General features: G+C 51.4%; 1 protein-coding gene across 2 annotated transcripts; it reads left to right on the top strand.

Moving 5' to 3' along the window:
- The first annotated feature begins 1144 nt into the window (after positions 1-1144).
- Positions 1145-26013, top strand: TRIM3 (tripartite motif containing 3). Of its 2 annotated transcripts, none has more exons than XM_055317925.1 (12): positions 1145-1273; positions 9593-9758; positions 15886-16117; positions 16342-16493; positions 16706-16886; positions 17143-17875; positions 18013-18116; positions 23264-23431; positions 23621-23789; positions 24061-24131; positions 25168-25308; positions 25437-26013. In XM_055317925.1, the coding sequence occupies exons 2-12, from the start codon at positions 9628-9630 to the stop codon at positions 25587-25589; spliced, it is 2235 nt and encodes a 744-aa protein (XP_055173900.1). In that variant the 5' UTR covers positions 1145-1273; positions 9593-9627; the 3' UTR covers positions 25590-26013. The 2 variants fall into 2 exon arrangements, with proteins under 2 accessions (XP_055173900.1, XP_055173901.1); XM_055317926.1 differs by lacking the exon at positions 1145-1273 and adding an exon at positions 1296-1487.

Raw genomic sequence — 26013 nt, forward strand, 5'->3', positions numbered from 1 at the left:
CTTTCTGGGTTTCAGTCAGCCTGCAGCCGTCGGACTGGAGCTTGATTATTAGATTGGGTGGTTCACATACAGATAGATTCCCCCCACCCAGGGGACTTTCAACCAGAAAGGTACTGAATCTCCAGGTGACTGGAGGCAGGCGCTGAAGCAGAGCCCAAACCCTGGTTACACCACTTCCTAGCCGAGTTAGCTGATCAGGGCTCATGTCTGGGAAGCCAGGGGCCCTCAGTGCTTCCTCCGTAAAACAGCTAATAAAAGAAGATACCTATTAAGATCATGAGTATTAAAGGAGACAATATATGTAAAGTGATTCGTTAGGTTTCTGGCACATAATAAGCACTCAGTCCCCGTTAACTGTTATTATAATTTTCCACTGGGGCTGCTTTTCCACAATGTGATGATCCTGAATTGCTCTGGTTTTTGGAGTGTGGAGGGGAATTGCTGGACGGTCTGAGCCATAATCTCCTCGCGAGGGGGCTCGCGAGGGGGCTCCTGAGGGAGAGTCGGGCGCACAGAGCCAAGTCAGGTCCTGCCCCCTTTCGCCCCGCGCCCCCTCTAGCGCTCGGGTACTGACTGCCCTTCCACCTGGGGGGCCTCTGGCCGCCCGAGGGCCCGTGCCCGCCGCCCCGCCGCCCCGCCGCCCCGCCGCCCCGCCGCCCCGCCGCCCCGCCGCCCCGCGCAGTGGAGGGCCCACTACGGATTCCGAGGGAGCCCCCGGGAGGGCCCGGACCGGCTCCCCGAGTCCGCAATCTCTGCCGTCCGGCGGCGGCGGCGCCTTGGCCGAGCCTCAGCCCAGCCCCGAGCCCTACTACGCCGCCCGGGCCCCAGGAGCCGCTGGCCGGGGCCGGGGATCCGGGGTCGGGGATCCGGGTCGGGATCCGGGATCCGGCTCTCGCGCTCCCCAGCCCGCCGGCCGCGGCAGCTCCCGCAGGCGCCCCGGGGGGGGGCGGGGGGGGGGAGGCGGCGGGCAGGGGCGGGCGGGGCCTCGGCGGCGGCGGGCGGGGCGTGGGTGGGGCCTCGGCGCGCGAGCCGCCCCCTCCCCCGGCGGACCGCCCCCTCCCCCGGCGGGTCCGCAGCCCCGCCCCGGCCCCTCCCTCCGGCCTGTGCGGCGGGTCCGGCGGCGGCGCCGGCGCGGGGACAGGCGGAGGCGCGGGGCGTGGGGCGGCGCCGCGGGCAGGGCCGGGCGGTCGGGCGCTGGCAGCGGGGGCAGCGCCGCGGGCCGCTCCGAGTGGCCGCAGTCTGGGCCTCGGTCCTCCCTTCCTGCTCCGCCGCGGTGAGTGCGACGGCGGCCCCCGGGGTGCGTTTGTGTCCCTGTCTGCCCGGCCCCGGGTCCGAGCCCGAGCGGCGGTGTGTCTGTCCGAGCGTCTGTGGGTGGGGGCACAGATGCTTTTCAGAAGCTGTGTCTGTCTCGGTCCACGTGAGGCGTGTCCGTGTCCGCGTCCGCGCGAGCAGCGGGGGATTCCTCGGGCTGTGGCTGCTCACGTGAGGTCCGTGTTAGGGGGAGGCGCGGGTGGATGGGTGATGGCTCCTTGGGGCGCGGGGTTTGGGAGCTTGTGTGTGTTGGCGGAGGGTGTCGGAGGCTGCGGCCGAGGGTGGCGGCGGTGTGGCGGGTGGGGTTGCTGAATGGGACTCTGGAATCTTGTGGCCCAGCTCGACTGAAGGGTTCCTTTCTCCCTGGTGCAGACACCTCCGCCCCTGGCTCCCCGCTCCATCCTCCTCAGGCACCAAGAAGCCCACCAGCCAGGGTGGAGGACACTCTTCCTCCTCTAGCACTGGTCCCTGGACGGGAAGCCTCATCCGGAGGCTGCTTGTTGTAGGAAAGGACCCCTCTGGTTCCCCTTCAGCCTGGGCCCCGCTAGGAGGACCCCAGGCCCCTCCCTGGTCCTAGCCTCCTCCCTTCTGGACTTGGCTTCAGATCTTGGGCTGCAAACCTGCAGGGACAGATGGTTGCAGGTTGGAGGGGCAGGCTACACCCAGGGAGGTCGGTCTGACTGCGGGCAGGTCCTGGGCTTGTTCCTGGTGTGGGGGTCTCTGATGTGGACAGCATAAACCCAGGACTAGCACCAGTAGGAAGGTGAGATCTGGGAGGCTGGAGTGGGTGCAGAGGTCTTTTTCACAGGTCTTTCCCTGTTTGTCTGTCCAGCTCGCCACGGCCCATTCATCCCCTAAGTAGGGCTCTGGTTTGCTGCAGAATTGGAGTCAGAGCTGCAGGCCTGACAGGTGCCCTGCCTCTCTTGGCTTGCATGCCTCCAGTGACAGAGCACTTAACTACCTTCTGCTGTGGAAGAGCTTCTTTATGTTAAGTAGAGGTCTTTTTCCTTGGAACTTTGTTTACTTGTCTTGTTATTGCCTGTGCTTTTGCCTCTCTGTCTGGTGAGAGGGAACTGCAGTGATTTAAACATGGCTCTCCTGTCACCAACATATACTGAGCACCCTCTGTGTGCCAGGTGCTGCCTCAGCCACTTAGGGGACAATGACATTCTTGCTGAGAGAAGAGCTTGAGTAAAGGCCCATAGTGAACACAGCCTGGGTTCAGAAAAACAGAGCAAAACCATATGGCTAGGGTATAGGGTGCCCAGGGGGAGTGTTATGGGTGCCCTAAACTTAGCAAACATTTGTTTTGGAAGGGAGGTGGGGGCAACTGCAATCACCCTCCAACACAGCTAGCCGTACCATAGGAATCAGCAATCAAATCCTGAAGACGGGATTTAATCATGGCACATATTATAGTCTGTAGGGACCTTTGGCTAGAAAGAGAACCTTGGGAATCGCAGATTTGGGAAACAAAAAGACATCGCCCCCCATCCCAATTTACAAGTAAGGAGATGGAATAGAAACTTGCCCAGAGTCTAACCTTGGCATTAGTGACATTAGTAACAGAGTCAAGACTAGCTCCTAAATCTCCTGACCTTTTAACTGAGATAGATTTTAGAGGCAGAATCAAGGATATAGTTATCTGAAAGGTAGGTATAGGTATCTGAAAGGTAAAAGAACGGGGAGAATGGAGAAGATTCCCATCATCTATGTAGAGATGTCCAAGCTATGTTTGATATATGGGCCTGGTGTTCAAGACAGTTTTCTCCACAGGAGATAAAGTTTTGGGAGTCAAGAGGATAGTAGCTGAAACCATGGGAGGTGATATTTCCCAGGCAGAGTATGAAACTAAGAGAAGAGGTCCTGGATCAAAGCCCTGGGGAGTTAGACATTTAAGGAATGGGCAGTGAAGGCACAGCCCGAGAGGCAGTTGGAGAACGTGTATCAAGTGGATCATGAAAACATCTAGTATAACCTCTGCCCTTTTGAGTCTTGCTATCTTGCCCCAACTGGTCCATGTTTCTTAATTTTTCATGTTTCTGTTCCTTTACTCACTGTTTTCCCAGTGTACCTATCAAGCTGCTACAAGAGTCTGCTCATATATCCCTTCCTCTGGAAGCCTTTTTTATTCTCCTTCACCACTTTCAGAGTTAGATACTTCCTCCTTTTTCTGGCCATAACAGTTTGAATATGTCAGTATCATGACACCACATTATAGTCATGTATTTCCGTGTCTCTTTCCCACACAGTCTGAGACTTGTGAGGGACAAGGAGGGCATCTGTTTCAGTTTTGTGTCTCCAGTTTCCAGTTTAGGAACCTGGTCCAGAGTATGCCCAGGGAAGTCTGATTCTTTGATAGGTTGATCAGCTGATTGGACCGTTCACCCACCTGCTCCGTCTGGCAGTTGTGGGGGTGATGGCACTGTGGATTTCATCACTTTCCATCCCTGCCAATCTTACTGAAAGGATTCCTTGGTTTTCAGGACTTTACTTCCTCCAGAGCTTTATCTGTTCCTGAGAAACCCCCAAAACTGTAACCTGCAGTCATTGTCATTTTGTTGAGGTCTCAAATGATCAAATACACTTGGGGGCTAGTGTACAGGAGTGAGTCATTTTAAGAAGCAAGTGAGCCTCGCTGACCTCTTGCATCATTTTTTTTTTTTTTTAACAATGCCTTGGTCACCTACCTCTAGCCACAGCTGTGTAAATCATGTGTACTGGGACTCTCGTGAGGTTGTAGGAGAAAGTCATCGGGAAAATTGGATGCTGTTTGAGAATTTGGAGAAACTGAAAAGCCTTGAAACGTATCCTTTGCAGATGCCAAGGATCTGGTGGAGTCAGCACTGGCTTTCTTCATTTACTCACAGTTAACTTCCTTCTCAGCCCTCTGGATCTGGCTTCCTCTCCTCCAGCCTCTGGAAACCATAATCCTTAAAGCTAATGACAGTTTCTTTTTGGCTTTAGATCCTAGGGCCTCTCTGCAGCATTTCACTGTTGCCTTATCCATGAAGCTTCTTCTCCCTTGGTCTTCATGATATCTCTCCTTCCTGTTTCTCCTAGTTTCTCTGGCCACACCTTTTCAGTTTCTTTACAAACAAGCTTTGTTTTCTGGGCCTATCCCTTAAATGTTGAGATTCCTCGGGGCACGGTCCCAGGCTCTCCTTTCTCTCCTTATACTCTGAGTGATGTCAGCCAATTCCATGGCTTTAGGCACCATCTCTACACCAGTGACTCCAGAATCTCTATCTCGGGGCGGATCTCTTTCCTAGGCTCCGGCCTATCTTTCCCACCGCCAGCTGAACTTCTCCATTCAAATGTTCCATAGGCACCTCAGATTTGTCTTAGGGAAACACTGAACTTATCATCCTTTCATTCAGCGGCTCCTCTTCCAGAATTTCCAAGCCAGAAAACAAGAAATCATCTCTAATTCTTTCTTGTCCATCTACTTTTCACATGACACCAATCAGTCGCCAAGTTCTGTTGATTCTTCCCTATGAAATCAACTTCTCTGCATCTCCCCTTGGCTACTCCCCTAGTCAAGGCCACCATCAGCTCTCCAGTGGAATATCATGCAGTCTCACCTTTGTCCTGGTGACGCCCCTAAACTAATTTTCACACAGAAGTAAAAAAAAGTGACTCTTGTGCCTCTATCACTTTATATGTAAACCCTCTCTACTCATCTTTCCCAACCCACGTAACCCAACATTTCCTTTGCTCTTTGGATAAAGCCTTAATTCCCAAGCAGGGAAGAGTAAAGTCTAAACTCCTTAGTAAGGCCAACCAAGCATTGTGTGATCTAGCCCCTGCCTACCACTCCACCTCATTTCTTTTTTTTTTTTTTTTAAGATTTCATTTATTAATTTGAGAGAAAGGGAGAGCACAAGCAGGGGGAAACGGCAGGCAGAGGAAGAGGGAGAAGTAGGCTCTCCACCGAAGAGGGAGCCTAATGTGGGACTCGATCCCAGGACCCCGGGATCATGACCTGAGCTGAAGGTAGATGCTTAACTGACTGACCCACCCAGGTGCCCTCTACCTCATTTGTTAGCCCTCCTCTGTCACAGTATGTGACTCAGTCTCCTGATGTAGAAGGCACCATCCTCTGTAACTTACTCATCCTGGAGCTCTCAGTGTGAGTGTCACTTTCTTTAGGAGAACTCTCTTGACCCCCAACCTCCAGAAACCCCCTTCCCCTGCCCCAGCTCTAGATTGGGTGAGTTCTGTGCTCCTGTAGCAAACTGCTTTCCCACATAGTCTTCTATGTTGCATTGCAGTAATCTATTTATTAGATTGCAGAATCCATGAAGGCTGCACTGTGACTATTTATCTTTGTATTCCCAGTCCTAGCAGAGTTGTTGAGTGAATGCTGAATGAGGAAATGAGGTGCCTTTAGAACTGAGCCATAAAAGATGGGTGGGGTAAAGGATGCAGGGATGGCAGTGGGCAGCCTGAGGAAGGAGTGTGAACCCTCAGCTCTGAGTTCAAGATCTTCCAACTTTCCACTGTGAAAAACAGTCCACCTAAACCATTACATGAAGGACTTTGGGGGCAGATCTCTAAGACATGGTGGGATGGGAGAGGTGGGAGTGGGAACCCAAGACAAGAAGGGAATCTTAGTGATTCAGGCTGGGGTATGGCCTTAGCAGTTGCATGCCCAGCAAGGCTGGGTGGGGAACTGAAGCAGGAAGGGGAAGGGAGGGAGGAGCTGCCTGTCCTTGGATGTAGCCCAGTCCCCGCCCCTGTGTGACAGGCTGAGAGAGCCCTTTGGGATTGGAGAGAGGCGGAGCCTGCTGTCCAGCTGCCCCAGCAGTACCCAGTAGGCTACTCCTACTCTTCCTCCCAGCCACTCCTACTTTTTCTCCTAGCCCTCCCCTTCACCAGACAGAAGCTTCAGCTTGGCTCCCACCTCCTAACCTTCCACCAACCCTCAGTCTGTCCTCCTCCTGCTCTGTTGTCCTGGTGTTAGGTCTCTCTGGAGAGAGAACCTCAGAATCCCAGTGCTCACATCAGGAGAGGATGCTCTCAGGGATGCCCTTCCTATTCCAATCCTACTCATGCCCACCCTTATACAAATATAAGACATATGCAGTTCAGCCCTTCTTCTGCTCCTCCCCAAACCTGAAGAGGGTTCTGGACTGGCCCCCACAGCAGACAGACATGCATTCATTCATTCATTCATTCACTCACTCACTTGTCCTTACAGAAGCCCATGATGCATCTAGCTGGGCACAGATAGTTGTTATGATCGTAGCCACTGCCTGTTTTGAAGTAGTCCAGTTCTGCCTCCCTTCATGGCCACGTTTCTCTCGTGAATTGTCTACAGCCACTATTGTTCAAGTCTTCATCTTTACTCATCACTCAGCTACTCTAATGCCATTGCTTCCCCTACTGTGCCATGTAGCCAAACTGGTGGGCATCCCAGTCTTCATCTGCCTTCATCATCCCTTCATTCTTGAATCACTCTCTTCCTTGGATTTATTTGGTTCCACAGTCTCTTGGTTTTCTTCCACCCCTTTGGGTTCTTCACTCTCCACTCTACTCTCTGTCCCTAGGTGGCCTCATCTGTTCTCATCGTTTTAAGTGTCATTAATATGCCAATCCTTCTCAAATGGTAACCAGCCAGATTCTGTTCTACTCAGCTTATATTCTATTCCTTACTTGACATCTCTACCTGGACATCATATAGAACGTCAAACTTCACATGCTGAAAGCAGAGTGCTCCACAACAGTTCCTCAGCTTTCACTGTCTCTGAGCATGGCCCACCATTTGCTCAAGGGAGTCATTATTGGCATTCTTTTTTCCCTCTCACACCCAATCCATCGTGATGTCTTTTTAAAAAAATATTTATTTATTCATGAGAGAGAGAGAGGCAGAGACATAGGCAGAGGGAGAAGCAGGCTCCTGGTGGAGAGCCCAATGCAGGACTCTATCCCAGGACCCTGGGATCATACCCTGAGCCAAAGGCAGATACTCAACAACTGAGCCACCCAGGCACCCCTTCATGAGGTCTTTTTGATTCAGCCTCATGAGTATTTCTCAAATTAGTCTACCTTTTTGCCTATATCTCTGCTAATACCAAACATCATCTGACAGGAAGAACTGAGGTAGCTTCCTCACTGGTCTCCCTGATTCCACTCTGGCTCCTCCTCAATCCTCTTAGCTACCAGAGGAGCTTTTAAATTTATTTTATTATTATTATTATTTTTTTTTTTGTAAATTACACCATCCCCCTTCCTCCCCTAGTGTAAAGTCCAAAATTTTAAAGTCAAGGTTCTTGGTGCTCTCATTTTATCCTACCTTCCCTAATTCACCTCTTGCCTTTTATTCACTTTGCACTGACCAAATAGTCCTTTTGGGTTCCCAGTGAACCTTCTACATAAGAACTTTCATTCCTGCCATTCCTTCAGCCCAGAATGATTCCCCTCCATCAGTCTTTGATGCCCCATCCTCATCCCTACCATTTGACTTCCATTCTTCAGAGCTCAGCTTAAAAGTTACCTTGCTGGGAGAGGCCCTCTCTGATTACCCAAACAAAAAAAAAATATTCTTCCTCATAGGATCCTTTCTTCTTTATAGCGCACTCTCCTCCCCTACAATTTGTAAATATGTAGTTTTAAAATTTACTTTTAAAATATATGTCAGGGCATCTGTGTGGTGCATTCAGTTAAGCATCCAACAGTTGGTTTCAGCTCAGATTGTGGTCTCATGGTGGTGAGATCAAGCCCCACTTTGGGCTTCTTGCTCAGCATGGAGTCTGCTTGGGATTTTCTCTTTCCCTCTCCCTCTGTCTCTCCTGCTAGTTTATGCTGTCGCTGTCTCTCTCTAAGATAAATAAACGTTTAACAAATAAATAAACAATAAAATAAATGTCACCACCTCCCCACCGCAAGGACAGTGACCATATCTGTTTTGTTTATCACTCTTTCCCCAGCGCCTACACAAAGTAGGCACTTAACAAATATTTGTTGAATTATGGAATTAATTCAGTAAATATTGATCAATCCTTATGTTGGGCTCTGTACTAAGTGTTAGGATTAAAAGAATAAGATATAATGTCTGCCTTCAAGAACTCTGCATGTAGTGGAGGAAAACAGAGAAGTAACAAGGAAATTGCAGTAGAGCATAACCAGGCTAGAATGGAAGAGTACAGGGTGCAGAGGGACTTAAAGGTGGGATACCTAACCCAGACTTCAGGAAATTAGGGAGGGCCTTCTGGAGGAAGTGACATTTATGTGGAGACCTGAAAGGTAAGTGGGAGCCAGCTAGGCAAAGGGGAGCTTGGAAGAGGATCTCAGGCAAAGAGAACAGAATGTGTGACTGCCCAGAAGCAAAAGAGAACAAGGAGTTTTCTGGGAACTGAAGAGACACCAGTGTGACTGATTATAGAATCATGAGACATGAGGTAGTAGAGGGAGGTATGGGCCAGACACAGCTAAGCCTTGTTGGCCACTCCAACGAGTTTGGACATTGTCCCCTGGACAATAGAAAAGAACCATTGAAGGATTTTAATAGGGAGGAGGTGACAAGGTGGAACCTGTGTCTTAGGAGCCTCAGTTTAGTTGCGAGGGAGATGGATATTAGATGGATAAGAGGCACAAGTGAAGAAACAAGGGTACCAGTTAGAAGGCTGTCACTATATCACAGGACAGATTTGGTGGCAACCTGAACTGAGGGCAGGAGATGTGTGGTTGGAAAAAAGGGCATAAGATATTCGGGAGGCAGACTCCACAAGACCTGATACTGACTGGATGTGGATACTGATATTGAATGTGATCCCAGGCAGTCCTGCTGAGGGCTGGGTCAGAGCTTAGGAAGAAGAGCTGCGGGAGAGACCCTCCATGAAGAGAGCCCCCTGGAGGAAGATTTGGGGAAGGCAGAGGAAGTGAAGGGTGGGTGTCCTTCAAAATGGGCATCCCTGTACTGTGCAGTCAGCGTGCACTATTGCAAATTCTCAAAACATCCGTTTGAGGTATGCACTATTCCCACAATTGCAAATTAGGAAACTGAGGCTCAGAGAGGTTATATGAATTGTCTGAGGTTACATACCTGGTAAGAGGCTTTGAAACACAATCTAACCCTAAGTCTGGTTTTAACCAGAGCACCATGCTCGGAGGTCACTGGGCCCACCTACTTCACCCTGTTCCCTCCTGATCTCTGCCTGTCCTGCCTCTGGCAGGGAAGAAAAGGGGTTAGTTCTCTGCAGGGGGATTTGAGTGGTGGGGATCGGGTGGGGAGAGGGAGCGTGGGCTTCTCTGGGGCTGACCATCTCTCTGTATGCAGGCTGGTGTGAGTGGCAGGAACCCTCCGTGGGCACCATGGCGAAGAGGGAGGACAGCCCTGGCCCAGAGGTCCAGCCGATGGACAAGCAGTTCCTGGTGTGCAGCATCTGTCTGGATCGGTACCGGTGCCCCAAGGTTCTGCCTTGCCTGCATACCTTTTGTGAGAGGTGAGGGTGTGTGTGTACTGGGGAGGGATGAGGACCTTGCAGGCCCCCCTAAGAGGGGTGGCATGTGTAAACCTATAGGAGATAAGGGAAGTGCATACACATGGAGGGGAGCAGATGGACCCTAACCTGCAGGAGATGAGGTTTTGGTGCAAGAATGTGTGAGAGGCCAGAAGCTGCTGACCCTGGGTCATAGTACCTGCCCTTTGCCAGACCTCAAGGCAGCTTTCAACACTGCCAGAGAAATCAGACAGAGCGGAGGAGACTCTCCACGAGCTGCAGCACCCGTGGGAGGACAGATGAGGGTCTTTCCTTCCCTGCTTGTCTTCATGGTTGTTCTGAGGCCCTGAATGAAAGGCATCACTCCCCACCTTTAGGCTTTTATCCGTTATTTATTCATTCTACAGATATTTATTTATTGAGCATCTACTATGTTCCAGACTGTCCCAGGCATTGGGTATGTTAAGCACACTGATGTAATACTTGCTCTTAGACAGTTTACAGTGTAGTTAAGGAGAAAGAGTTATCAAACGGTCCTACAGCCAGACTGCAGATAAATATTGCCCCCTTCATAAGGCTGCAAATAAAATGGTAAGCTACAAGAGTTTATGGTTTAGAGAATGAGGGAAGGCTTCCCTGAGATGCGACCTGGAGGATGCAGTAAGTGATGTTAGCAAGTTAACAAGTGGTACAAGCATTCTAGGCAGAAATGGGAAAAGGCATGTGGAATGAGGGAGTGTGTCAGGTAAGAGGGCCTGGAGGAAGTCTGCTGAGGCTGGAGCAGAGCTTTGTGATTGAGGTGGTAGGGGTGAAGCTAGAGAGGCAGGTGAGGCCCTCACCACAGGAGGCTTGGTAGACATGTTAGAGAATTTTGCCTTTACCCTGAGGTCCCCATGAAGCCTTTGGCCCCTGGGTCTTCTTGCCATTGCCTCCACCCAAGCCTTCCCACTGCCTCCTGCCTTCACTGAAAGCTGCCTCTGTCACAGGGACACGCTTTTCTTCCAACCCCACTGCTCTTTAAGATTTCAGCTCTACTCTCTCACCCCATCATCAACTGGAAACAGTCTCAGCCTTCTGGTCTATTCCAAGCTCTTCCATCAACCTGATGACTTCACTACTCACTTAGGCCTCTTGGTTCTCGACTGTTTCTCCAGGGACATCCTCCAGACCACCTCAGTCTACTCTCTCCCAACTGTGTCTGGAACTTGCCATTACCCAGAATAATATCACCTCTGTGGTCATAAACTCTGGTATCCCCTTCCTGCTCCCATTACCCCATTCCCACTCTAGCAGCTTTGACTGGGTATAGATGCCCAGCCCCCTCAACTGCTCCCTCTCCCAGCCACCAGCTCCATCCTTTCTTACCCATGCCAGGCCCTGTGGCTGACCACCTGACTGGCTGCCATAATTTCCTCAGGTCTTTGTTCTTTTCTGAACCCACGCAGCCGCAGCCGATGCTCAACCCTGGATCAGAACTGTAATTGGACATCTCTGTACCTCCTCCTAGGCCCAGTTCACTGAGCTCTCATGGAGAAAATAAGTGCCTGAGAAATTATAACAGTAACTACAATATATCAATTGCTTAGTATCTGCCAGGGACTGGCTAAGTGAAATACATGTATTGAACTGCTTAATCCTCACAATAGATACTTTGTTATCCTCATTTTAGAGGGGAGTAAACTAGGGTTAAGAGTCACTGAGTAATTAGAAATGTTTCTGAGGCTCCACAGTAAGTAAATAGCTGAGGTCTGAATGTCTGAATCCAGGTTTGACTTCAGGGTCTTCACTCTTAACTACTACTCATTCATTTATCCCTCAGGCCCTGCTGTCAAAGAGCTTTACTCTAGTGGGTGGTGACTGACAGTAAGCAAGCAAATAATCAAACAGGAGAGGTGCAGCAAAGTTCTTTGCAGGAAATAAAGAGGGATTGAGTGGGGATGGTTGGGCCAGGGGCTACTCTACATAGAATCATCAGGGAAGGCTTCCCTGAGGAGGTGACATTTGACCTGAGGCCTGAGGATGAGGAGATACACTTGCAGATTGGCCCATGTAATGGGAAAAGCCCGTGCCAAGGCCTTTGGGAAGGGGTAGAGATCTGGGCTATACTCAAAAGAAGGGAGTATAGCTGAATGAGGAGGATGAAGTGAGGTCCAAAAGCATCAGGATAGTTTGTAGAGGAACTTGGTGGTTTTAGGAAAGTGTTTAGATTTTATTCTAAACACAACGGGAAACCATTGGAGGAGGGTTTTTGTTTTTGTTTTTTGTTTAGGCAAGGAAATAACATGACATAAATTAGATTTTAAAGCTCCCTGTGGCTGCTGTGTGGAGAATGGATTACAGAGGTGCAAGAATGGAAAGAGGAAACCAGTTAGGAAGGTAGTATAAGCCAGGTATGCTCAACACATAGGAAGGAGATCTCGATGAGTTTGCAAGTATTTTGCTGAGGAAACCCCAGATTCAGTGAGCTGGGCAGAGAGCTGCAGGGAGACAGATTTTAATGGCTGAAATTCAGATAGTAGGGTTGATGCAGAGATTGGCAATGAGAAACGGGAGTAGGGGTAGCATGGGAGAGGACAGCTGAGGTGAAGTGGAAGAAAAGATCACTGGTTGTGCGAAGGTCAAAGAATTGAGATTCTGATGGTGGATGGGTCACCTTGCGGATGTCAGAGCCCTTGAGAGTGACAACAGGAGTTTGTGTGTATGTGTGTGTGTGTGCACGTAGGCGCACGCATAGGGGGGTGGGGTGGGGTAGGGTAGTGCTGGTGGGGGCGGTCTTGGGTGGCAGTAACAGAAGAAGAGAGTGAGCCAGAAGAAAGTCATTGGGCAAGCCACCATGAGGCCACTGGAGATGATAACAGGAGGGTGGTATAGACAGAACACATGAGCTTCCAAGGAGCTGTAGAAGAACAGAAATGTTCCAGCTGTGAGCGAGGAGAATTCAACCCCACCTTCTGGCCCTAAGGAATGTGGAGTGTGAGACAAAACCACTCTCTACTTGACACGACTGCTGGCAAAACTAGGTCACAAATTAGTTAATATTTGTGAAGCACTTAGAATCGTGCCTGGCACACAGTGTTTATTAAATAAATAAAAATTAATTAATGCAGATCCAGAGGTGTAGAGAACATTAAGAGAAGAAATTGAGGATATGGGAAAGTATACACCATGCAGATAGATCTCCCCTCTATAGATTCATGGTCTCCAAACACAGCCAGGGGTTGTGTTTCTAGAAAGCTTCATCTCCTCCTCCCTTCAGTGACTAATCCCAGCCTTTACCAGTCTCCGGAACCCCTCCTTTGCTCTTGGCAGCCAATCTTGCCTGAGGGAAGCGAGGCATCCTCTCTAACTTCACCCCTGCGCTCAGGTACATCCATCTCTCTTTCCCCCTTCCCCCACGCAGAGAATGGGGTCCACTCCTTCTCCTCAGGCCACCTGGAGCCATTACCCCCTCCCAGAGTCCTGTCCGTGTTTCTTCTTGTCTCTGCTGGCTCCTCAATTTATAAACATGTTCAGGCTCCCATTACAAACAGATAAGAACTCTCCTGTGTCCCTTCATCTCCTGCGAGCTGCCATGCAGTCCCTCATGCCAAGCCCCTTCTTCCTCAAACCCCCAACCTCCCATTCACTCTTCAACCAGCAGCAGTCAAGCTTTCTTTCCTGTGGCACCGCCTCCCCACCACACACACACACACAATTTTCCTTACAGACAAAACTACTCTCACACTGGGCAAGTTCAGGGGGCCTTTCCCCAGTCCTTACCTCCCCTGACTCCTCAGGCGCTTTCACACTGATCAGGATCCTTCACCTCCTTCTGGAAATGCACTACTTACTTTGATGCCTTATCAGTGCCTCTCCTCCTACTTCTCTGCTGGTTCCTCTTTGCTCTCCTCATTCAGTATTTGTTCTGCCCTGCTCTTGTCACTGACTATGCCTTTTGGGTTGATATCCTCCCCTGTGGCTACAGAGGCTACCTCAATGTTGATGGTACCCCATCTCTCTCTGCCTGTTCCCCACCTGTCCTACTACCCAGATGTCCTGCTGTTCCAGTAAACTCAGCCAGGTCAAAGCTGAACGCCTTTATAAACCACTCCTCTGTCTGTGTTTCTCATCTTAGTGACTGTCACCACCATCCAATCCATCATCTAAGCTAGGAATCTGGGAGTCAACCAAGACTCATCTCTCACTCCCCATATCTACTCAGACCTAACACCTCCCACTGCTGTACTTCTTAAATGCTTCTCAAATTTGTTCCAGCTCCTAGTCTACATTGCTACTGCCTAATTCCAGGTTCTTCTCATCCACTGCAAGATCTCTTACAAGACTATTGTGAGAGCATCTTGGCTAAGCACATGTTTTGCCTTGGATTTGAGTCCAGGCTCCAGTGCTCACTAGCCTGTTACCTTGGATGACTTACCCTTTCTGAGTCCATTAACATAAACATAAGGCACAGAGCAAGGCACCTGGCACATAGTACTTAATAAACAGTAGCTGGATGCTGCTGCTGCTGCTATCTGCTGTCTCATCACATTCAAATTCATGTTCCACACAGAGGCAATGAAGAGGATAAAATGTAAAAGTGGCTATACCATGCTCCCAGTGTTCCCTGTTGCTATTGGGATAATTTCTTTTTCTTTCTTTCTTTTTCTTTCTTTCTTTCTTTCTTTCTTTCTTTCTTTCTTTCTTTCTTTCTTTCTTTCGATTTTAATTTATTTGGGAAAGAAAGAGCAAGTAAGAGAAAGAGCAAGTGGAGGTGGGGGAGGGGCAGAGGTAGAAGGAGAAGCCGACTTCCTGCTGAGCAGGGAGCCTGAAGCAGGGGCCAATCCTAGGGCCCTGAGACCATGACCTGAGCTCAAGATAGACGCTTAACCAACTGAGCCACCCAGGCACCCCTGGGATCATTTCAAAGCTCCTAGTGTGGGCCATGTTACCTTGCATAACTGGCCCCTGTCTCTCTCTTAGACTTCTCTTACCATTTCTTGCCTTGGACTTGATCTCCACCCACCCCAGACTGCTTCCCTGCTTACATGATGCTGTTTCTGGCTACCTTCTATGTCTGGAACACCCTTCCTCTTCTCCCTGCACTTTTCTTTGGTTAGGCTAACAATGATTTATCCAGGAAGATTTAGCCTACACCCTCTGAAGCTTTTCCTGGCTTTTCTCTCCACTTGCACCTGGGGCCAGATGCCCTTTCTATGCATTTCCTTATCACTGTATGTATAGTAGTCTTTTGCTAGTAATAAATAATACTAATACCCTACAATATATAATGCTTGCTCTGAGTTGGCATGTAAGCTCTTTACTTTTTTTTTTTTTTAAGATTTTATTTATTTATTCATGAGAGGCACAGAGAGAGAGAGAGGCAGAGACACAGGCAGAGGAAGAAGCAGGCTCAATGCAGGGAGCCGGATGTGGGACTCGATCCCGGAACTCCAGGGTAATGCCCTGGGCCAAAGGCAGGCACTAAACTGCTGAACCACCCAGGGCTCCCCAAAGCACTTTACATTTAATCCTCCCTCCAAAACCCTGTGAAGTCTGTGCTGTCTCCATTTTACACAGGAAGGACACTTGGCTCATAAAAGTTAAGTAACTTATCAGGGGTCACATAGTATAATAGATGACTGACCTAGAAATTGAACCCAGGCAGCCTAACTCCAGACCCATGCCCTTATCATTATACTATTTACTTCTATAAACTCTGACTTTTTTCCTCTGTAGACTTGGAAGTATTTTAGTGATGGGTACTGCGCTTTATCTGTTTATCCCAAGAGCTTGGCACAAATTTGGCAAGAGTAGGCAGTCGGTAAATGTTTAATGAATTAATGGGGCTAGTTGCACATTTTCTATGAGAACGGTTTGTAAACACCTTGAAAGGTGAGCCTGTGTTTGTACACACTGTGAAGAATGCAGATCTGTCTGCTTTTCTGAGAGAGATCAGGGATGTGTTTTACTCACTTGTGAAAGGTGAGGCCTTTTACACCTGCTGGCAGGACAAGATTTGTGTGCCAACCAGAGAGATTTCAAAATGAAGTGTACACCTGTGAGAAGGATTGGCATCCCTGGAAGACGTGAGGAGGGGTGCACTGATTTTGCCCACCCCTCATCCTTTTGACTCCCCCTCCTCCCTGGCCAGATGCCTCCAGAACTACATCCCTGCCCAGAGCCTGACTCTGTCATGTCCAGTATGTCGGCAGACGTCCATCCTCCCGGAGCAGGGCGTCTCTGCACTGCAGAACAACTTCTTCATCAGCAGCCTCATGGAGGCGATGCAACAGGCACCTGATGGGGCCCACGACCCCGAGGACCCCCACCCCCTCAGCGCAGTGGCTGGCCGCCCCCTCTCCTGCCCCAACCATGAAGGCAAGGTGGGCCCAAGCAGGCCCAGTGAGGCCAGGACTTGGGGTGGAGGGCAAGGAGAGGCTGGGAGAGGGGCTGAGGGGCTGAGGGTGAGAGGGCGTTTTGTTGGATAAGTGGTCCAGGTAGGGGGATGCACTTGGAAGGTGAGGGGCGAGGAGGGCAGAGCTGGCGGGGAGGAGACAAAGAAGTCTGGTGTCTAGCCATTGCCTGACTGAAGTGCTTCTGCCGCCAGACGATGGAGTTTTACTGTGAGGCCTGTGAGACGGCCATGTGCGGCGAGTGCCGCGCGGGGGAGCACCGCGAGCACGGCACCGTGCTGCTGCGCGACGTGGTGGAGCAGCACAAGGCGGCCCTGCAGCGCCAGCTCGAGGCGGTGCGCGGCCGGTAGGAGCCTGGTGGGAACCGGGGCTGGCGGGGCCTGGGCTGGTGGGGCAGGGGAGGGACCCTGGGGAGGCTTAGAAATAAAATTTTTAGGGAGGGCGGGGAGGTCTCAGGTAGGGGATCTCCTCGAGGGCACAGTGGAGACCCCCTGAGAAGGAATGGTTTGGTGAAAGCATCCTCAAGCAACCGCGGTATGAGATGTTTCCCCTCCCTAGACTGCCACAGCTGTCTGCAGCTATCGCCTTAGTGGGGGGCATCAGCCAGCAGCTGCAGGAGCGCAAAGCAGAGGCCCTGGCCCAGATCAGCGCAGCCTTCGAGGACCTGGAGCAAGCGCTGCAGCAGCGCAAGCAGGCTCTGGTCAGCGACCTGGAGGCCATTTGTGGGGCCAAGCAGAAGGTGCGTCTGTTCACCCTTCCCTACCACTGTCCCTTGTGAGATGGCTTTGTTACCACCGTGCCTTCCCTGCTTTCCACGTCTGGGCACCCTTTCTGCCTTCTGACCTGGCCCCGTAGGGAGGGCAATACCCGTGTCCCTTGTCCATACTCAGCCTCTTGCATTTCTTTCATGCTGTAGTACTATAAGTTCGTAAGGAATCACAGAGACCCCTTCCGTGCCAGTCTGCGCACCCAACCCGCCCCTCACCCCTCCTCAGGTGTTGCAGACCCAGTTAGACACACTGCGCCAGGGTCAGGAGCACATCGGCAGCAGCTGCAGCTTCGCGGAGCAGGCGCTGCGCCTGGGCTCGGCCCCGGAGGTGCTGTTAGTGCGCAAGCACATGCGAGAGCGGCTGGCCGCGTTGGCGGCGCAGGCCTTCCCCGAGCGGCCGCACGAGAACGCGCAGCTGGAACTGGTCCTCGAGGTCGACGGGCTGCGGCGCTCGGTGCTCAATCTCGGCGCGCTGCTCACCACGAGCGCCACGGCCCACGAGACCGTGGCCACGGGCGAGGGCCTGCGCCAGGCTCTTGTGGGCCAGCCCGCCTCGCTCACCGTCACTACCAAAGACAAGGACGGGAGGCTGGTGCGCACGGGCAGCGCCGAGCTGCGCGCCGAGATCACGGGCCCCGACGGCACGCGCCTCCCGGTGCCGGTGGTGGACCACAAGAACGGCACGTACGAGCTCGTGTATACGGCTCGCGCGGAGGGCGAGCTGCTCCTCTCGGTGCTGCTCTACGGACAGCCGGTGCGCGGCAGCCCCTTCCGCGTGCGGGCCCTGCGCCCCGGGGACCTGCCCCCTTCCCCCGACGACGTCAAGCGCCGCGTCAAGTCCCCCGGCGGCCCCGGCAGCCACGTGCGCCAGAAGGCAGTGCGGAGGCCCAGCTCCATGTACAGCACCGGTGGCAAACGGAAGGACAACCCCATCGAGGACGAGCTTGTCTTCCGCGTTGGTACGCGGGGGTGGAGGGTGGAGGGTGGAGGGCCCAGCCAGGCGGGGGCGGGGGCGGGCAGTGGGCTGGGCGGTTCTCCAGCACCACTCAAAATGACCTCAGCCAGTTGTTCCGTTTTCCTCCTGCCCTCCCCACAGGCAGTCGAGGAAGGGAGAAGGGCGAATTCACCAATTTACAGGGAGTGTCGGCAGCTAGCAGCGGCCGCATAGTGGTAGCAGACAGCAACAACCAATGTATCCAGGTAAGCGCCCTGCCAGTTCTCCCCTGACACCGGTGAAGGTTCTCAAACTAGAGCGCCTGAAAAAAAAAAACAGAGTGTACCAGTCACCTCTTGAAAGATGAGCCAATCTGGACCTGAAGATAGTACCAGTCCTTAAAGAGCAATGAATCGCAGCACCATCCCTCACCCACCCACTTGCCATCCACTTCCAGTGGCCACAACTCTATCCAGCACCTTCGCAGTTAGGCGCCAGCGTTTTCCTGTGCTTGCAGCCTCTATCTCCCAGGCGGAGCCTCTGTCCATGTGAGCTCCTGGACTCCAAGGATCTGGCTGATTCTGCATACCCCTCTGTCTCCATTGGAGCATCCACCTGACTGGCTTACTTGCTCCCCTATCCCCACGTGGTCAGGATGCAGGCATTGCCCTCTCCTGCTTTCTTTCATCATACCAGCCTGGCCCTAGAGTGTCTCTTGTCCATGCTGGTCTCTGCAAACATCTGGTTGGCTAGATAGTCAAGTGGGAGCGACTGATGAAGAGAGGTGTCTTCCAGAGGCTAAACTATAGTGCAGCCTCAAACATGGTCCTGCACCCAGCACTCCCAGCCCCTCACATGCCTGATGAAAACATCTGCTACACCAGTGGGCGTGGCCTCACTCTGCACTTTGAGCTCCTTAAAGCCAGGAAGCATGATTTTCTCTCTGTATTCCTTGTAGTGAGCCCAGAGCCTAGTGACAGGCATCAGCTTGATAGAGCAGATAGCAGTTAAAAGCTTAGGCTCTGAAACCAGACACCTGGGCTTGAATCCTAGTCTGCCACTTACTGACAAGTCATGTGACCTCTCTGAGCTTCAGTTAGCTCATGTTAAAATTGGGAAAAGAATACCTTGTGGAGTTGCTGGGAGCATTAAAATGACATAATGCACGTTACCTGACACCTGGTGAACCTTCTTCTAATGTTAGGTATTGTTAAAAATATCATTGTCCAGGTGGAGACAGTAAACAAAAGCCAGGAGGTAGGAAAGTGCCGGAGGGGGGTTGTTCAGGGAACTGGAAGAATCCTAGCCAGCTGGAGGTGGATTACTATTAGGAGCCGAGTAGCTGAGGTTATATTGTAAACAGTTTTGGAGAGGGTGCTGTGGAATTTTTATTTTATCCTGTGCAGGATTGTTTCTAACTACCAGGCACTTCAGTTCTTGGAAACATTTTATCAGGTGACCAAACCTTTCTTGAAGATCCTTGCTTCACAACACCTATAAATTTAAAGCTCTTCCTCACCCTGCCTGAATACCCGTGCCACAGGTCTGTCACCTCAGTGTCAGCTCCTCCCACTCCCTGCCTTCCAGGTTAGCAGGCTGAAGGTGCCAGGAACTCTTCAACAACCATTGTCCCAGTCCTGTCCAGCTTGCTTTTATTCCTACCTTATTCTTGAGGGGAGAGGAATGGAGAGGTGCAGGGCAGCACATGGAAGCTTTTGGGTCCAGCCAAGATAGTGAGGGGATGGGGGGTGGAGGTGGTGCCAAGGCCCTACTCAGTCCCACCCTCCACCTTCCAACTCCTTTTCTCCTCCTTATGCCAGAGATGCCTTCTGGCCCCAAAAGCTGAAATTTGGGAAACTGTCCCTGATGTGCACACACATGGACGTTCACATGCACACAAAGATGTTTGCTACTTTGTCTCCTTAATGAAGGACTGAGGAGTTGAGAGAGAGGGCCTGGGGCAGCCCCCTTTCCTCTCCAGACACCTGCTACTCCTACAGCAGGCCTCCTTGCTCCTACTCCACCTGTACCCCAAATTCATAACTGCTAGGACCTGGGCTCTCAGATTCCAGAGCTGAGTTACTGGGGTTTCTTTTATTTTGGGGTCCTCCAGCTTCATATGGGCCAGGCTCCCATATAGATGTTGCCTCCCCACCCTGTTCATGACGTTTGGTGACCTTGTGAACTTTTCCTCCTTTGGCCTGTCTATGGTGACAGCCGAGGCAAATCCCCTCGTAGTGCCTAATCAGCATCAGCTGACAAAAGAGGAAAAACATTTTGTGATTTTTGAATGAAGAATTTTATTTGTATATATTATATTCCTGTGTAATAGTTTTAGTCCAGAAATGTTATCAGCTTTTCTGTGAAAACTTCCTCATTTCCTTCAGGCAGAAGATTAATCACATTCTTCTCTGAGTTCCCTCGGCCTTTGCTACAGCACTTTTCATTCTTTATTAGAATCATTGGTTTGTCCTGTTGTTTCTTTTTAGTCTCTCTGCCCCACCCCCACCTTGCCTCTAGACTCAGATCCTGAAGTTACTTAGTGCTACTATCGTGTAGGAGAGAGGTGTTAAGGACCAAACTAAGGCACCAGCAGATTCTGGAGACGTTAAGAGGGCAAATATGGAGGCACCTGCATGGCTCAGTTGGTTAAGTGTCTGCTTTCAGCTCAGGTCATGATCCCAGGGTCCTAGGATCAAGCCCCATGTTGGGTTTCTTGCTCATAGGGGAGCTTACTTCTCTCTCTCCCTCTGCCTGCTGCTGCTCCTCCTCCTCATGCTTGTGCTCATTCTCTCTCTCTCTCTCTGTCAAATAAATAAAATCTAAAAAAAAAAAAAAAAGAAAGCAAATATGGCAGGTTTTGATGAGCCATCAGATGTCAAGAGAGAAGAAGAGATCAAGAATAGCAAGACTTGGTGCCCTACATAGCTGGTGCTGCCATTCAGGAGCAGGCCTGGGTATCAATTGGTGATTTCCCTTCTGTACATGTTGAGCGGCTGTGCAGCAGGACTGGAGATGCCCAGTTCTGTGTGAGGCTGAGCCAAGGAATTTGTACATTTGTTGACTGACTGCTGTGTGCCCGTTGCTGTGCCAGCAGTGCAAATGCAGCAGCAAGCCAGGCAGACGGTCTCTGTCCCACCTGAAGCTTACCTCCTTGGGAGACAAGGGTATTTAGCAGTTAGTTTGCAGGAGTGACAGTTGTTAATAGGAGAACTGTGAAGCATATGGCATAGGCTTACCTTTATGTGTATATATTGACTCAAGAGCTGGAGTTGGTCAAGAGAAATTTCTCTGAAGAAGTGACCTGGAAATGTCTGAGAATCAAAAGATGAGTAGGAGTTGGCCAGGTGTCAGAGGTGGATAGGATAGGAAGGGAAGAGCGAGACACCATCACCTCCACCAAGCCTCAGTGTTGAGTTGGACCAAGCTGCCTAGACCAGAGGGGGAAGAATTGCAGCCTTGCTGCTGATCTAGCAGGACCTTTTAGCCCCTCTGACATCAACTCTTCCACTCGCGGTGCCTCCCTGTCATGCTGGCTAATGCTGGCCTGCCACAAGAGACCAGGGCAGACCCCAGCCGCTGGGCTGGCCAGCCAGCTGAGGGCATGCTGGAAGTCCACATCAGGAGGGATTGAGGTCTGCTGGTGGGTCCAGTTCAAATAGCCCTGCAGGCCTAAGAGATGGGGATGGGGCAGGGGCAGGGGGCCTAGGCCACTAAGGAAGGAGCAAAGCCAAGACCCAGAACTTGAGCTCCCCAAGGCTGCTCCTGGCTCATCTTCTGTCCCTAGAGCCTGTAACAAAGCCGAGTATGTGAGTGATATTTTGGCTGTGAAGGAGAAATAAGAAGGCTTGGCTATAGAGGGAAGGAGCATTAAAGGAGGTGCTTTTAGGATGGGGAGACCTGAGCATGTTGCACACCTAAAGGAGGAGGTAGGAGAGGGGAAAAGTTTGGAAGGATTGCTCTGTCTGGGAAGAAGGCTCCTTGTCAGCCTCTTAGCCTGGACATACTCACCCTTGTCCACCACCCCACCTTTTCTTGTCTGCTGTCAAGTATTATTGTCTTCCTCCTATGTCTCCTGAGTCTATCTTTGCACCAGCAACTACCCTGGAACAAGCCGTCATCACTTCTCACCTGGACTAATACATCACCTCTAACTGCCCAGCTAGTGTCCAGTTTAGACTCCTCCCTGCAGCCTGAGTATTCTTTCCTAAAAGCTCCCATGTGTTTTTTCCAACAGTACCAAGCAACTATCAGTGGACACTAACCAGGTGCCCTGCAGATTTAACTGAATTTTGACACTGTCTACCTAGAGATAGCATCACTTCCCATAAGACTGTCCCCACCTCAGATGCCAGTCACAAGTCCAGGTTGTTCCTTGTGCTTCTGACTGACCAGCTATAAATTGGAGGGTCATACGACCCCCTCCTCAGGTTTGGTTAATTTGCTACAGTGACTCATAGAATTCAGAGGAACATTTAATTATGTTTACCAGTTTACTATAAAGGATACAGATGAACAGCCAGATGAAGAAGTACATAGGGTGAGGTCTAGAAGAATCTCTAATGTAGGAACTTGGTCCCTGTAGAACTGGGGCATACCACCCTCCTAGCACCAACCTGGAAGCACATCAAATCTGTACCATTCTTCTCTTCTTCCCAGAGATGAGTGGGTGGGGCTGAAAGCTCCAACCCTTTAATGATTTGGTCTTTCTGGTGACCAGCCCCATCCTGAAGCCGTGTAGGGGCCCCATCCTGAGTCACCTCATTATCATGAGCTCAAAAGGGGCTCCTTGTGAATGGCAAAAGACACTCCTATTAATCAGGAAATTCCAAGGCTTTGAGGAGCTCTGTGTCAGGCACTAGGGACAAAGACCAAGTATATTTCTTGTTATACCACAAAAGCAGATCTCATCTTGTCACTCCCCTGCCCAGAAATTTTCAGTGAATCCTCATTACACCCAGGAGAAAACCTTGTTCCTTCTGTTCATGGGAGTGCTCCCTGCAGTCCAGCCACACTGGATGAGCAGTGCCCATACTGCACCCTGTGCCTTTTACCTACTGTTCACTCTGCCTAAATGCCTTTCCTCCTCCTTTACTGGCCAGTGTTGGTTTGTCTCTTGGCCTCCTTATTAGGCTAACTCAGACATACCTCTCTTGGAACCTTCCCTGGCCATTCCCCCTCACCCCTGTCCTCTTCCTACAGTCTCTCTCCTTCATATCTGTGCTGCATGTGACCTCAGGTCTGCAGCTGTGTCTGATTCTTCCCTGTGCCCCCCAGCATGGTGTCAGTAAGTGCTCATTGAATGACTGAATGAATGGGGGGGGGGTTTCCTCCCTCAGGATCTTGCTCCCTTCCCTCTGTGCCCACAGTCTCTCCCCTCCTTCCCGCTCCTTCCCTTGCTCCTCTGCTCCAGGTTTTCTCCAATGAAGGCCAGTTCAAATTCCGCTTTGGGGTCCGAGGGCGCTCACCAGGGCAGCTGCAGCGTCCCACAGGTGTGGCAGTGGACACCAATGGAGACATTATTGTGGCAGACTATGACAACCGTTGGGTCAGCATCTTCTCCCCTGAGGGCAAATTCAAGGTAAGAGGCCTACTGCTGTCACTGTGCTCTGTACTTCAGATGGCCTGCCGAGGTGACCATTTTAGCGCCTCCTGGTGGTCAGGGCCCAGAATGGTCCATCCCTAGCCCCATGTTCTCCTTTAGTGGCAGGCTGGGACTACTCTCCCCACAAGGCAGGAGAAAGCCCCTAATGATATCCTCTTCCTCCAGACCAAGATCGGAGCTGGCCGCCTCATGGGCCCCAAAGGAGTAGCCGTAGACCGGAACGGACATATCATTGTGGTAGACAACAAGTCTTGCTGCGTCTTTACCTTCCAGCCCAATGGCAAGCTGGTTGGCCGTTTTGGGGGCCGTGGGGCCACTGACCGCCACTTTGCAGGTATTGCAGAACAATTCAGAGATCTATCCTGACACCCCAGCCCCAGAGAACTACCTTGGGCACCCCAGACTTAACCACCCCTCCTCCTAGATCTGAGCCTTAAAGGATGCCCTGCCTTCACTATACCTTAGGACCATTATCCCAGAGATAACCTGTCAGCCTCTGAGACCCCACCTCTTTTCTAACACCCCAGCTCTGTCATCCCAGACACTCTTCTCCATCCCAGTCAGTATCCCAGCTCACTGCCCTAGAGACCACTTTGTATTTTCAGGGCCTCATTTTGTGGCTGTGAACAACAAGAACGAGATTGTAGTGACGGATTTCCATAACCATTCAGTGAAGGTCAGTGTCCTCCTTTCCTCCATGACAGCTGTCCCAACATCCTTTTCTCTTTCACAAGACTCCTCTCTCTCTCACATTTTCCCCCTCCTTGAGATCATTCATTGGAATAATAAACATTTATGGCATGGCTACTTTGTCCTGGGCACTATGCTAGAAGCTGGGGATACGGTGATGAATAAGGCAAATACACTGTCTTTTTGCTAATAGTCTAGTAGGGAAGAGGTAAAGGAGCATATTACAGTGTATTATTATGTTACAGTTATGTGGTAGGGAAGTGCAGGGAACTGTGTGAGGGCATAGCTGAAACATTTGATTCAGGTGAGAGGAGAACCACCTAAAGGAGCAGGGGAATTAACTAGGAGGGAGAGAAGGAAAGGATTTGAGGCAAGGGGGACCAGAGCAGCCAAGAACTGGAAGCAGAAACCCTTCAGCATGCTCAAGAAACCACAAGTAGTTCTGACTGTGTTTGAAGAGGGGAGTGGTTCCAGTACTGATGAGCCTTGGTGCCCTGTTAGGGGACTTGCTTTCTTCCTGAGAGCCGTGAGGAATCACCGAAGGGTTGCAAGGAGCAGGGCAGTGCAGTCCTGTGTCTTGGAAAGATCACTCTGGCTGGGGCGAGATTAGTGTCAGGAAGATCAGTCTTTTGTAGTAATCTAGATGAGAAATGTTGAGGACCACTACAGTGGCCATAGATACAGGAGGGTGCAGATTTGAGATAGAATCAGCTGGTTGTGTGAATTTGCTGGTTGTCATGCAGAGGAGGAGGTGGAGTTGAGGATGCCTCCTGGGCCAAATGGGTGTTGCCATTCACCGAGAAAGAGAGCTTGGGGAAGTAGAGCTGTTAGGCTTGATAAGCCCAGGGGACATCAGCTGGAGATGTTTTGTAGGCGGTGGGAAGCATGGATGTGAAGGGAAGAAGGGGGCTGGAGCTGCAGATCTGGGGGGTCCTCAGCCCTGGGGCTTCACCCCGCCTCCTCTAAGGCCCTGCCCTGTGCCTGAGGCCGGGTCCCCAGCCCCCAGCCCTTTCCCCTGCCAGGTGTACAGTGCCGACGGAGAGTTCCTCTTCAAGTTTGGCTCCCACGGTGAGGGCAATGGGCAGTTCAACGCCCCCACGGGAGTAGCAGTGGACTCCAATGGGAACATCATCGTGGCTGACTGGGGCAACAGCCGCATCCAGGTGAGGCCCAGGGATGGCATGGGGGTGAGGCTGCTTGCTGTGCTCCATGCACCCTTCCCCTTCCCCCCTGCAAATGCCTGCTATCTGCCCCGTCTCACCTCTCCCTCCATTGTCCACTCATTCCCCAGGTATTCGACAGCTCTGGCTCCTTCCTGTCCTACATCAACACGTCTGCAGAGCCACTGTATGGCCCCCAGGGCCTGGCACTGACCTCAGATGGACACGTGGTGGTGGCCGATGCTGGCAACCACTGCTTTAAAGCTTATCGCTACCTCCAGTAGCTGCATCGGGGCCCTGCCTGGCTCATGGAGGCACAGACATGGGGGGATTGGACAAGAGGGTCTGGCCAGGAGGCAGGCCAGACCTGGCAGCACTGAATGTGGGCCGTGGGCATGGGTGTGCCCAGTGCCCTCCCTCTCCCTGTCTCCCAACCCCACGGTTGCACTTTATTTATTCGGTTCTTGCTTTGGTGACTGGGTGGGCCTGGACTGTGGTCCCAAGGATGTGTGCAGAGCTTCACCCTACCCCCCACCCCATACACACCTGCCCGGTCCCCTCAGTCTGCTCCCCACCCCCCATCCTGGGGCCAGAACAGCCTCTTACTCCAGGGCAGAAGTCCCTCTGGTTGTCTCCCTACCACCCTATACACAGTGACAGAGACAGCAATACCCCACCCCCCATATTAAGTAAATGTGTTCACCAAGA

The sequence above is a fragment of the Nyctereutes procyonoides genome, unplaced genomic scaffold, assembly GCF_905146905.1.
Source record: "Nyctereutes procyonoides isolate TBG_1078 unplaced genomic scaffold, NYPRO_anot_genome, whole genome shotgun sequence".
Classification (NCBI taxonomy): Eukaryota; Metazoa; Chordata; class Mammalia; order Carnivora; family Canidae; genus Nyctereutes; species Nyctereutes procyonoides.